General features: G+C 38.9%; 1 protein-coding gene across 4 annotated transcripts in view; it reads left to right on the forward strand.

Annotated features, from left to right (window-relative positions):
- The window catches only part of TBL1XR1 (transducin beta like 1 X-linked receptor 1), a 110,551-nt gene extending 97,260 nt beyond the window's left edge, over positions 1 to 13,291 (forward strand). For all 4 annotated transcript variants that reach the window (XM_027647308.1, XM_027647306.1, XM_027647310.1 and 1 more), the window contains 7 exons: positions 365 to 425; positions 1,593 to 1,714; positions 2,167 to 2,241; positions 4,657 to 4,784; positions 4,964 to 5,129; positions 5,809 to 5,910; positions 7,958 to 13,291. In XM_027647308.1, the coding sequence (XP_027503109.1) occupies positions 365 to 425; positions 1,593 to 1,714; positions 2,167 to 2,241; positions 4,657 to 4,784; positions 4,964 to 5,129; positions 5,809 to 5,910; positions 7,958 to 7,984 (681 nt within the window). In that variant the 3' untranslated portion in view covers positions 7,985 to 13,291. The remainder of the gene's footprint in view (positions 1 to 364; positions 426 to 1,592; positions 1,715 to 2,166; positions 2,242 to 4,656; positions 4,785 to 4,963; positions 5,130 to 5,808; positions 5,911 to 7,957) is intronic.
- The last annotated feature ends 555 nt before the right edge of the window (positions 13,292 to 13,846 follow it).

Here is a 13,846-nt window from a genome sequence, read left to right on the forward strand (position 1 = left end):
GAAATAAAAGTAGATGTATTGAATGTATTACAAGAATATAAATAGGACTAAGGAGGTAAATCTATTTAATTTTTGTTTATTAAAAATAAAAAACCCCCACAACTCCCTTCTACCCTCCAGACCTCAAAATGTTGTGATTAAACACCTTTCTAATGTTACAGCATATTAAGGTTTTCTACAGCTGTCTGTATGTCTACTACCATTTCCTTTAGTACTGGTTAAAACACTAGAAATGTATAATCAGGATCAGGTTTGGGTGGTGGGGAGCAGCGTAGGTACTCTGCTACTTGTGAATGGTGGTAATTGTTGGGAAATTACCAATTTGTACAAGTTTGTTTATTGTTTATTTATCTGTTTAATACAGACCACAATTATTTGGGATGCCCACACTGGTGAAGCCAAGCAGCAGTTTCCTTTTCATTCTGGTAAGTCTTGATTTTGGTCATTCAGGATTGTCATCTGAAAAGATGAAAAAAGTGTTATTTATTAAAGTAAGTTAAAAGATCCAGTGCTTGTGGTGCTTGTTCACACCATTTTAAAATCTAACGGGCAGTCTTTGGTTACTGACTCCCATATTCGTAATGAGAATGTGAACAAAGGTAGATTTGTTCTGATTTTATAACTCACAGTTTTATTGCATTTCTGTGAAAGTCATAAGAGATAAATAATCCAAATATTCCCGACTTTCTGTAGTACAGTGGCAGACAAATCAAGTGGGTGGGCCACAAGGGACTTGTGTTTATTACCTAAGGACTACATTTGTCATCTTCCCGCTACAGTAATCCCAGCCCCTCATCCCATTGTTCCCTGCTTCCCGCTGAGCTGTCCCCAATTTGTTTGGCCACAAACCAGCTGAAAGGCTGTTCAGTGGCCAGCTGGGATGAGACTGCAGCCTCACAGGAGGTCAGACAAATTGCTCCGTGGGCTGCATGCTGAGCAAGCCTGCCAGAATCAGCTGGGAAATAGAAGGGAGAGGATGACGGACATGTCGTTGAAGGGCCTTTAAGAAATGTGTCGTTTCCACTCTTCATTCCGCTCACACTACATTTCCAGTGGCATGACAACAATAAAAAACTTCATTATTTACTCCAAGCAGTTCTGAGTGCTATCTGCCATAAATATCTGGCTTGATCAAATGGAATATGTTGCCCATGATTAAGCTTCAAGTTACCACACCTTATAATACTGGAATTAAGAAAGGAAGTAAATCATTACCTTTCCCTGGCTGTCATGTATCAGCACAGGCAGGGGCTGTTAATGGAGATGAGCTCATGTGTGACAACGTGTGAAGTTGTAGGAACCTGTTCTTTGTGCTGAATCCTGAGATGTCCAACTACCCTGTCTTCTGTATAACTTCCATTTCAGATATGTTCTTTATTTTAATGACTTACATTAAATTTTGTTTCATTTTGTGTAAGACTCATTTTGACTGAATTTCTTACTGTTTATAGTGTTTGATTAGCTTCAGAGCTGCAGTAAAATTAATCATTGCTTCCTGTTGGCATTTGTTCTAAGGTGGTGCATGCTGAATTTGCACATGAAATTCCTGCAGAATACAGGAATAGCTTTAAATGTCTTTCTTTTTCTTTTAGCACCAGCATTAGATGTTGATTGGCAGAGTAACAACACATTTGCCTCTTGCAGTACAGACATGTGTATTCACGTTTGTAAACTAGGACAAGATAGGCCCATCAAAACCTTCCAGGGTCACACAGTAAGTACTGGAAGATTGGGGATTTATTAATGAGAGACTGGGGTCCCAGTAAACTTGCCAGTACACAGCACTTGTACAGGCAATAGGTGCACATACAGGTAGTTGTGGTTAAGGGCGTATGGTAACTGTAGTCTTTGTGATTATTAGAGCAATTCTCACTCCCACGTGCAGCTTCTTTTGCCAGTGCCAGAATGCAAAAGTGAGCTTTAGAAGAAGAAACACGGTAACTTTAAAACTTTGCTATGTGGTGTACAAGCATGCATGGGAAAATGTGGTGAACAGGTAGCAAAAAGCTGTTGTTGTTGTTGAAGGCAGAGCTGTAAATGAAAATTAAATGTTAAAATTCTGACAGTTATGCACATACTCATAACTGCTGTCCAACTTTGTCTTTTGTAAGCTGTCATTTGTAATGGAAGTGAAGACTCCAATTTACTCTCATTGTTCAATTTTAGAATGAAGTAAATGCAATCAAATGGGATCCAACTGGTAATCTCCTGGCATCCTGCTCTGATGACATGACTCTAAAGGTAATGGGAGTTCTGGTTCTGGCCCTTGTCTTTGTAGGACTCTGGAATGCACAGCATTCATGTGGACGAAGTATCACTGTGCTTCCCAATGTATTGTCCAATATTTGCTCTTTTTTAATATAACAAGGTTAGGCAATCCTAGAAATCCATGTTAATCAAAGCCAAGCTTTGGTCCAGAGAACTTGTTACAGGCTGCCACCCTGAGACTCTGAGCATGATTTATTAGGTGCTTTTAGCTGTTTACAGAATCAGGTCATTAATCATTAAGATGTCCTGCTTGATGGTTGCTTTTGGTTAAAAGAAAAAGCTGGAATGCATGTCATGTAGCACATACAAGAATGGGTGACTTGCTCCTTTCCTGGTTTTGCCCTATTTTCTCCTTCTTTCTAGTTAAAATCTTTGGCATATTGTTTCTTCAGAGGCTGTGTGCACTCCTTGGTTTTTCCAATTCATCAGGAGTCATTCTATAATTCATAGCAACCTGCTTTCCTGTAGAACTGGGGCAAACCTTTGAGTGCAGAGGACACACATATGAGTTCAGGGCACCCTAGAGATCCCTACAAAAATGCCTCCAGGTTACATGCACTTGAATAAATGAGGCTGTTCATGCCTGACAGGCCTGTGCTACTTCCATGGCACAGATGCTTTCCATTACTCCCATACTGCTTTACATTCAGTGGGTGCTTTAGCCCTGTGTTCAGAAGGGTTTTAGGACACACTTTTTGCACTGACAGCGCTGTCCTGCTACAGCCCTTGGGACAGTTAATTCTGTCCAGCTCGTGTTCTTTAATCAGGGACAGGGAATAGCTGAATGAGTAGCCACATATTCCTCCTGCTGGCACACTGTCAGCCTCTGGCAATGGAAATCACCTTATCTAAATATAAACATTTAAGCATTAAGCCTCCTGTCTAAAGCTAGATGTCTGGACATCTTCAGTCAGCAGCGTCCAGCACTGCTGAAGAGCAATTCATCCTTTCCTAAGTTGTGTCTTAAGTCAAGTGTGATGAGTTAAACCCCCGAGAGCATCAGTTGTTCTCCATTGGCAATGGATGGAGTCGAAGTAGCCAGTTTAAGCTGGGTGTTTAATACTTAAGCAGCTGAAACTCCAGTGTAATGAATTCCAATCTAGAGCTCGATCTGTTGCTGCTGCGTCTCAGTGAGTAGAGGTGACAACTGGGAACATGTCAGTGTTCCTGGGCTCAGGCAAGGCAGGCAATTAACTTCTTGGGTGCTGATTTGAATTCAGCCCAGGCTGGAATGAGTGTTATCATTTTGTTCAGGATTAGTTCAAAGACCAAGTGCTTGAGGATAAGTCTACACATCACTAATCACTTGTGGATCACTTACTTTTGAATGGCAGAAGGAATAAATGTCAGGTTTTGAAGCATATGTAAGGTGCCTAGTGATTTATCTACTTAGTTTTGTCTCTTGTGATGACAACTCGATGTTCCTTAGGGCAGCTGATATGGACTCTTTTCATCTATACTAGTTTTGGGAAGAGAAGCTAGATTTTGATCTCATCAATTTAAACTGGAAATACAATTTCAATTCTGTCTGCACATTGAAAATCAATTTCCTCTTCAGTGAAGCAGCAGTTCTGAAAAGCATCATTTATTTAAGCATGCACCTCAATTGCATCTTGAATACAGTTGGGCCTGAGCATGCTTCTTTAACTTTTTCTAACAAATGATGAGCTAAAAGCATTACTGAAACAGATATCATTTAAAAAAAGCATTCAGATGGCTAACTGCCATATCAAGTTTCAGATTTAGGAAAAGGTATAAAAGTTCTGCAAAATCCCTTCTGTAGTGGCAGTGTAAAGTCTTTATAGAATAAAGTTATTTTGTTTGTTGAATATGATCATAAAGGAGTTGGGAGTCCTCATGACCTGTGTGGAATACTGAACACACACCTGGCAATGCAAATCCTAATAAGCCAGGAAATTTCCATAATAGTTTTTGCAGTATGTGTCTATGGATTTGTAAGAAAGCAGAAAATTTCTCTACTATCCCTTTATTTTGCTGAGTCAGTGTAGCAAGAAGTTCATTTAAAAATAGGACTGTGATGTTTTGTCAACTCAGACGTGAACATATACATATTGCTCTTCTCATTTCAGCATCTGTTCTCATCCCTGCACTTTTCAAGGGTTTGCAGTTAACTCAGGCAGACTGGTTTCTATAGACAGCACCTTTATTACTCATTAAGCTCACTGGGGGACTTAGAACCCAAAGAATGGAAGGTCCTGGAATAATACTTGGCATAATCACTCTAGGAACCCAGCAGTCATAGCAAATGTTTTGAGTGGCTTAAAAGGTAGCAATCAGCCTGCAAATGATAAAGAAGAAAGATGTAAAATGTGTTTTAATATAATATTGTGCTAAATATCTTTGTATTTTCTTCCCTTTTTATCATAGATCTGGAGTATGAAACAAGACAGTTGTGTCCATGATTTACAAGCACACAACAAAGAAATTTATACTATCAAATGGAGTCCTACAGGACCAGGAACAAATAATCCAAATGCCAATCTTATGTTAGCAAGGTACTATTTAATCCTGGTTTAAAATGCTAGTTAAACATTGTTTTTACTTGACTCTCTATAAATGTACGTTCACTGAATGTTTTGAAGCATGTAGGATATTTTGTCATGTTCTGTTTGTATTAGTAACAAAAATATGTTGAATTGAGATACAATTCATCTCTTGTCTTTTTCCTTGACAGTGCATCCTTTGACTCTACTGTTAGGTTATGGGATGTAGACAGAGGAATTTGTATTCATACTCTGACAAAACATCAAGAACCTGTGTACAGTGTAGCTTTCAGTCCTGATGGCAGGTATCTGGCCAGTGGCTCCTTTGATAAATGTGTACACATCTGGAATACACAGGTATTTTAATACTCTTCTGTCTGTTGGGAACTTTGTTTTGGTCTTTTCCATCAGCACCTTTCCAACCTTTGTTGCTCTGTCGTGTTTCAGCCACAAAGAGCTTTGCCATTCCTACTGTGCTGCTTCGCCTTCTCTTTATTCTAACGTTACTTCTGTTCTCGGATGTACATTTAACCTCTCACCTGAGTGCTTGCCTATGGTGAAGTAATAATTATCCTTATATTGTCTTTACTTAGCAGAAAAACCCCTACAAACAAACCAAAAAGACCCAACCAAAAAATGACCAACAAAAAAACACTCAGCAAAATGTCTCCAATAAGACGTTGCATCCAAATACTATCTTTAACTCTGAACTTTCAACTCCTGATAAAACAGGTTTCTTGTGAAAAATGACTGGATGTAGACTAATACTAATCTGATTAGCTGTTTCACTGAATTTCACTGAAAAACAAGAGAATGTAAAGCGAGAGAAGGTGATGACGACAAAAATGTTTCTACATAACTTTGTAAAATAGGACACTATTACTTGTTTGGTATTTCTGGCAAAAAGAAGTCTCACCTGGACCATCTTCTTCTGAGAATTTCAGCTTTTAAAAGCAGTGGGGAATTTTTACATGTACAAATTGTACTTGTTCACTTCCATTTTGTTGTATTAATTACCTGGTTTGTCCCTTTTTAGACAGGTGCCCTAGTTCACAGTTATCGGGGAACAGGAGGGATTTTCGAGGTTTGCTGGAATGCAGCAGGAGACAAAGTTGGAGCAAGTGCTTCAGATGGTTCAGTAAGTGCTGCTTGACTTGGCCTCACATTCTAATAACAAACATCTTCTGAAAATCTTTTGACTAACAACAGAAACAAAATTTCCTTCTCTAGCTGCAGATTGAATACAGCCAGCTCACCTGTAGGTTTTCACCTGTAGTGGTGCTGTAAGGAAAATGTGTTTATTCCAGTTCAATGCATCACTGTTCTAAGCCCTCCAAAAACTTCAGAAGGTGGAGATGTCACCAATTTATATTTTCTATTCCTACTGGGCTTACTATGGAAGTACGTCCAGTCTGGAAACAAGTTCATTTTTACCTCTTTGCCCTTTTCAAGTGAAAATGTTCAGTGTAGGTGATATTATTATAATGCATGATGGAAAAGACATACCCTCTGCCTTGCATTCAGCAGCAAAACAAAGTACAAATTTCTGAATGCTTGTAATTAAAAAGTTCCTAAAAATGTCAGGAACTGTATGTAAATAATGTTCTGCTTATTGTGCTTAGGAAAAAGGAGGGAATAAAATCATATGTTTAACTAATCATGAATACCCCCACCATCATCTCCCAGTGGGGTATTGGAGCATCACCTCGTGGCTGCTCTGACACTGCCCTGCAGAGCACTGCAGTGAAATGTGAACGTGGAGGTCTTTATAATGAGCACAATACAGGGGTTTTTTGCTTGCCTCTCTCTCACCATGGTTTTCAAAGCATGGAGAAGAGAGCCTAAGGAAAAGCAAAATTAAAAGAAAATAAGGGTGATAAAAGAGCTGTGTTTTGAAGTGCTGTAGCTTCCTTTACCAAAGTCAGCAAAAGCAATCCTGGCAGTTTAGTAGTCCAGTCTCAGGTAGTATCTTAACAGAGGTGGCAAAGCATTCTCCCTCCTACATTCTCTGTGCTGTTAAGTAAGGTTATCTTGTTAAGAGTTCAGAACAGAAAATGGAAGTTTTGGCTTTTAAGAAACCAAAATTCTAGAGAATTATTTTTGATTGGTCTTTCATATCATTTTATCATTGCAAGTGTAGGCAATATCATAAAAGTACAAAAGCTCAAGGCATATCCTGAGTAGAAATTAATTATCATTCCCCCTAGATGACCCTTTTTTATACATGCTGTGTAACCTTTCCAGTCCTCCAGTTAATTTGGCCTAAGAGGCTGATTGTATTTGCAATAGATTTGTTTTCACTTAGTTTCTGGGGGGTTTTTTAATTTTTGGGCTTACTTTGTTTGCTATTGTTTGCTATTGAAAAGCTCTTCTCATCCACTCTGTACTTACAGCTGGTAGTGCCTTGTACATGTTTATACTTTACTAATAGATTTCTATATCTGACACACATAGAAGCACTACTTAGGGAAGATTTTTAGAAGACTAAAACTGGAATTTGTATACTGTCACTGTTTTTTTCTGAATTATTCTGATCAATTCTACTATTTGCCCAGCCCACAGATTTTTGAGTTCATTTGACTGTATTTTTATAATCTAGATTACAAGAGAATTTAGTGACAGGATGAGGGGGAATGGCTTCAAACTGAAAGAGGGCAGGTTTAGGTTAGATATTAGGAAAAAAGTCTTTACTGTGATGGTGGTGAGGCCCTGGCACAGGTTGCCCAGAGAAGCTGTGGCTGCCCTGTTCCTGAAAGTGTTCAAGGCCAGGTTGGATGGGGCTGTCAGCAGGTCTGGTCTAGTGGAAGGTGTCCCTGCCCATGGCAGGGGGGTTGGAACGAGATGATCTTTGAGGTCTCTTCCAACCCAGGCATTTTATGAGTTTATGATTCAAGTAAGTTCTCAGCCTCGTAGTATTAAATAACAGGCAAACAGCTTACATAAGACATTGTTACTGTTCTGATAGTAATTCTCTAGGCAGCAGTGCCCTCAGCACCTGGGGCTGGCTGGGCGTTCATGAGCAAAGTGAGCTCACCTGGTCGTTTTTCTCCCTAATCTATTTTTAACAGATACAAGGTTAAGCTCACACAGCCTGTGTCATAGGTTTTGCTCGGATACTTTACGCAGAATTGTAAAAACATGTCATATTGTGCAGTTTCTGTACCTTTTATCTCTTTCTCTTGCAGGTTTGTGTATTAGACCTACGGAAATAGCGCTACTAGTTGGAAGCCATGGACCGACTATGAATGTGTACATAGCCAAAATGACTGTCCCTGACCCATGTACTGCTATAGTCCCAATCGAACCATGGCCAGTCCACTACAGCCAAATGTAAAAGAAATATATACATATACTGTATATATAAAAAAAAAAAAAAAAAAAAGGAAAAAAAAAGAGGAAAAAAAAATTACACCCTGAAGAGGATGACAGAGTTTTGTCACAGCTTGTGAATCCTGTTCACCAAGTGCTGGAATCTGCTGTGCCCCAAAATAACATTTAAAGGTTTTGGATATGAAAAACAGAAGAGAGAGCGAGAGAGAGAGAGAGAGAAATATACCATATACAAGAGCAGACCCATATACATACCAAATTCAGAAGATACTAATGGCAGCCTTCATTACCCCTTCCCCCATTAAATCCATTCTCACACGGATTGTGGGGTATTTTTGTTCTCAGTAGTTGAACAGTTTTGTGTGTACAGAGAAAATGGACTTACAGAAATCTGCAGCAGTAGGTTTTTTTCTTTGCTTTTAAACATTGGGTTTTCTGTTTTGTTTTGGTTAAGTTTACGGATGCATGAAGTAAGGGAGTGAATTAGTTTCTTGTTTATGTTTTTTTCACCTTGGAAAAAAAAAAGTGCGTTTCTCTGAAACGTGTTTTGATGCGTTCTTTGAAGAGGTAGTTTGAACCTGATAATGTTTGTTAACATTTTGTGGCTCCCAGAGCGCAATTTTGTGAACAGAGGGAGGGTGGAAAAGGGATTATGAAGAGAGAAGAAAAAAAAACCATCCTTCTTCAAGGCGTGGTATTTCACGTCCTGCTCATCTACAAAGTATGACAGTAATGGGTATAAGGTTATGTTTGATTTTTCTGGTGACATGGCTGAAATGCAGTAGTTTCTTATTTGGGACATAATTCTGCCAATCTTAAGACCAGAAGGGCATAAAAACACAGGAAAAAATACAGGGATGCAAAAAAAAAGAAAAAAAAAAGTAAAAAAAGAAGACAAAAAAAGAGGAAAAAAGTGCATCTTCTGTTGCTTTAAGACCATAGCTAAAATATGGTTAAATTGTGCACTATTGTGAAAAGGAGCAAAGTATAGCGGGGGGATTTTGTTTAAGAGGTTAAGATCTTTCTGGACAAGGGTTCATGCCACAGCTTCTTTAAGAGTTGCCCATCATTATTTGTAGGAGCTTAGATGTATAACTGTAACCAAACTCCAGTATTAAAAGTATTTCATGTAATTTTTCTTTATTAAAAATAAAATCTTTGGCATATATTTGATAACACTGCCATTAAGAGGCAAAATGTTTACTACCTTAGATTTAAAAAAAAAATCTGAAACAGAGGACTTGCTTCAAGTTTATTTTAATAGCAGTGATTCAGCTTATTTAAAAGATGAATACTTGCACTAACTGCCCTGCTGCTCCAGTCCTGCAGTTCATTGTATCTTGTAACTACATTTTTTCCAAATATAGGGTAGATGTAAGCTGCTATTTTTTTAATAATCACTACTATATAGTGTCTTTTACTCTGTTTACAATATCAAGTATTTTTCTTACAATGACAGATGTATATGGCAAACCTTTTTCTGCTCATGTGATTAAAAGTATATTGATAGTGATTTTATTTGTAAATGATAGCATGAGGTTGTGTTTACGCGTATGTGTAGTCAAAAAGGTTGCATCATGTCTTGCATAAGATTCCAAGAATGTAAATTTATAAAAAGAGAGGTTGTCAAATTTATGTCACAGACATTTTACTTAAGGAATGGTTTATATTACAGAGCTTTGCGAAGTTATCAGTTTTATAACACTATTTCAATCACAATTAATTTTGTGGCTTATGATTGTTAGTCTCTAACCTATTTTTTTATTCATTTCGGGGTTTTTCCCCCTCTCCAAGTTAGGTATAAATTCATTTAATTGAGATAATGCAGCTTTGACATTTTAACCATTGTTCTTTAGGCATCGATTTCTGCTATTTCCATGAAATAAACACGACTTGAAGCAAGTCTGAGTTTGGCTAAGGTAGGGTAGCAATTTGCCAGTGGTAAAGACAAGTCAACAGTACATTCTTTATATATACCCCAGGATTATGCTACTATTGTACACAGCGTTTAAAACCAACACAAAGTCATATCCATAAAGACAGTTATCTGCGGTGGTTCGGTGCCAGCTATTTTTAGGGTTTTGAAGCATATTGCAAATGTTTAGAGCAATTACCCTGTGAGTTACAATATGTAGGAAACCTAATATATTGAGTGTCTGGCACTTGAAATATTGCTTTTATTGCTGGAGGTCCATGACTGTGGCTGACCTCTGTCATTTAATGAAAAAAAAATAAAAATAAAAAAAAATTCTGTGCAATAATTTAAACTGTGCTCCCAGGAATAGACACAAATGTTTTGAGTATGTTTAAGCTGCATTTTTCGTTTAGCAATGCATTTGTCAATTGCACTGAATTTAAATCTGAAAGTCAGAAGTGATTCTTGATAGTACTTTTGTATTTTAATATGGACAGTTTATTCATTTTCATAAAAGTTACTGGGACAATTCTTTCAGCCAATCTAAACAATTGTGGTGGAATTCTGTGACATAGCTGCAAAATCACACAGCCATGTTTTAGGGTATTGCCATTTTCCTCTTTCTCAGTCATCAGCTGTTTTGGTTGTAATTCTAGTTGCTTAAGCATAGCATCACACACTCAGAAATAGATAAAAACCAGAGCTCCAGTGTCACCAGGCCAGGGTTGCCAGGGGCTCGAAGCACAGCCCAGCAGGAATGTCAGATCCATTGGCTGGAGCGCTCTGGATGCACAGGCTGAGCCCCCAGCCTGGTGTGGGTCAGCAGTGCCCCACTGCCTGGAGTGAGGCCAGTTTCCAGTAGGGAAGGATCCGTAGCTGTTTGTTGTTGTTTTCCTGCCATGCCACAGTGCTGCTCCTGCTCCTGCCGCCTCTCGCCTCGTGCTCCATACGCCAGTCACCGCACGTGTGCAAGGTGTGCTGGGTTCTGTGATCACATGAACCAAAAAAGGCAACAAAAAAAGAGAGAACTGCGGCATGAAGTACTATCTTTTATAGCACAAAGGCCTCGTATTCAATAGTGAGGTGGACCATCCAAATTGTTCCTTTAAATTGAGGATGCCAAGTGGCAGCAAGACCCTGACTTTGTGCGACATGTACGCACATGCTTAGTCTTACAGATGGAGTCATTCCTATTTTTTTCCAGTTCAACACAATAATGGGAAAGTATCCAAATAGAGGATAAAAGGAAGGGGAAAAACTGGGCTCAGAATTTAATGATGGGATAAGAAATGAACTGCTCTTGAGTTCACTGTCTTTCTACGCGTCCATCTGAGAATCCCGTTTCTCATTTCTGCATGATCAGATCCAGGTTTCTGTAGAGTTCCTCTTTCCCTATTTTTACTTTAACTTTTTCTGCATTTTTAAATTGATGTAAAGATTCCCAACCAGTGGACTTCTTAGCGTAGTTAAGAGAATATCTAGGTCCTCATAAAAGCTTTTTTAGACTCTTTGTAATGTTGATAAACTGAGTTTATTCTGGGACTACCATTGTGCAGGGTTATTTACCGTGTCTACTAGATGATTGGAAATCTTATATGAAACACTAAAAGTGCCTCTTTTTCTGGGTTGGGTGGAGGGGAGGTAGTAGTTACCAGAGTCAGAATGACATGGCATTTCGAAGCATGTTTCTTGATTTTGTGACACTTTAATGCATCTTGAGAGAAAGGCCAAAGATTTCTACCAATTTTAATTGATTTTCATTTTTAAAAAGCACTCCTTTTTCCTTACACTGCTTACCTCATGCTAGGGTGTTTGATGGGACTTTGTACCTTTGAAATGTTCTTTGTGTTTAGGAAGAATAGTGGGTGGCATAGGGCGGCCGTGCCAGTTTGCCTTTGGAGCAGCCTCAGCAGCTGATCTGTTTGGTTCTGCTTAAGGGAAGGGGTTTCATTGCGATTACAAACTGGGGGTTCCAGCCTGTAAATAAAAGGTTGTCTGTTTTTATCCGTTTAGCGAAGAGGAGCCTTGGGACCCGGTTTTTCCAATCTTTGCCTAACCAGAAATCCCATTGTCTTTCACTTCATGAGAAAAACCTTGGCCAGAGCGAGCATTGGAGGCGTTGGGGCCGTGTTGAACTGCCCAACGTTGTGTGTAGGTAAAATGAGCCACATCCCCTCGGCTGCCGTGGGGTTTTGCCAGAGCTGGATTTAAGCCCAGTGTTCCTTTTTGGCTGAAAAGCCTGATAGCTTCTCCCTTCAAAAGCCCTCTAGAGCTGTTCCCTGGGGGGATCTCTCCAGACATCTTGAAGAAAGCAGAAGCAACATTGTGGCATGTTAGAAGCAAATATGGCTTCGGGAGACAGCAGTAAATCTCCGTCAAGATCCCTGACATTTTCCGTAGGGAGAAAGCCATGGAGCAGTACTCACTTCTCCCTCTAGAGAAAGCTCTGAAATACCAGGATCTGTGAAAGTGTGACTGTCTTCACTGTCAGTCTGGTGGGAGGCAGATGAACCAGGAAAATCTGCTGTTTCGAGCGGATCGCAGATTTAGTGTTAATAGTGCTTCAGATCAGTAGTTTTGAGTACATAATTCGCTTTCTCTGCCTTTTAAGTTTGAAGCTTGACAATAACTTGAGGCATGTTTTTGTTTTTGTTTTGTTTTGTTTTTTTTAAATAATCATTCATTTTTACTTCATAATGTTTTTTGACATTTGTGGGTAAATACAAGAAAACAGTCTGCATGTTGTTGCTAGTCCAGTGTACTTTGCAATCTTGTCCTCAACAGACTGCAGTGTGCAGAACAGTAATTCTAGAATACAGAAGTAATTTTCTCTCTCTCCTGACATTGACATTGTAGTTGTAATGGTTTCATTTGGAGTTACAAATCCTTTGGGTCTAATTCTGTGAGCCTACCTATAGCACTGGATTAAAATGTCTGCATCATTTCTTCAGTTATCCAGTTAAATTACAACTGTTGTAAAAGTGTAAACCAGCCCATGACAGTTTTTTGTACTTGTTTAAAGGACTTTTATTGTTCAGTTTTCATGATTATTGTCTAAAGAAGACTGATATAGATGTTCTATACTGTCCTGGACCATGTTAATTACACTTTATGATGTATTTTGGTTCTACATCACAATGATTTGTCCCCAAGGCCCTTATATCCCTTCTAGGCACATTTTCTGTTGCAGTTTCCCTTTGCATTGTATTGCTTTGACAACTGTAATTTGAATCAGAATTGAAAGAGGTCCAGAATAAAATATATTTTGATATTACCTTGGCTGAATGTTATATACCAGTAATTTTAAATACTTGGGATGGAAGATGCTTAGGCTGGGGAAGTGAAAGACTGAAACACTGTTTCTAATATTTAGTTTGGCACATTTTCACGTAAGACAAGCTGTAAACAGCAGCAAGAGGCAGTGCATTGTGTGGCTGCATGATCTTTGGGAACACACAGTAGATCCTCTGATGGTGACCCATCCTGTGCTACTACTTCTCTCTGTTTGATTTAGAGGAACTAGTTTCTCTCATGTGTGTTTTATGTACTTCATCTTCTCTTTATCCCTGCACTTGTGGAAGAGAAACTGAGTCCAGGGGTGTTTGCAGCTGCACCCCAGCTGTGTAGAAGACTTCGGAGGAGCAGCTCCTGTATGGTAAAGGAATCTCATGTTGGAAAGATCTGTTGGTATGGAGCAATTCAGTTTGATTGTGCAGAGGGATGTTGTTTGTGCTACTGTATTTCAGATGCGTGAAGCCATTTAGATTTGCACATTTAGAAATAACATAGATCCATCTTTACATAATGATGGTTTAATTCCTTTAGAATT

Source organism: Corapipo altera, unplaced genomic scaffold (genome assembly GCF_003945725.1).
Source record: "Corapipo altera isolate COAL_440 unplaced genomic scaffold, ASM394572v1 113, whole genome shotgun sequence".
Taxonomy (NCBI): Eukaryota; Metazoa; Chordata; class Aves; order Passeriformes; family Pipridae; genus Corapipo; species Corapipo altera.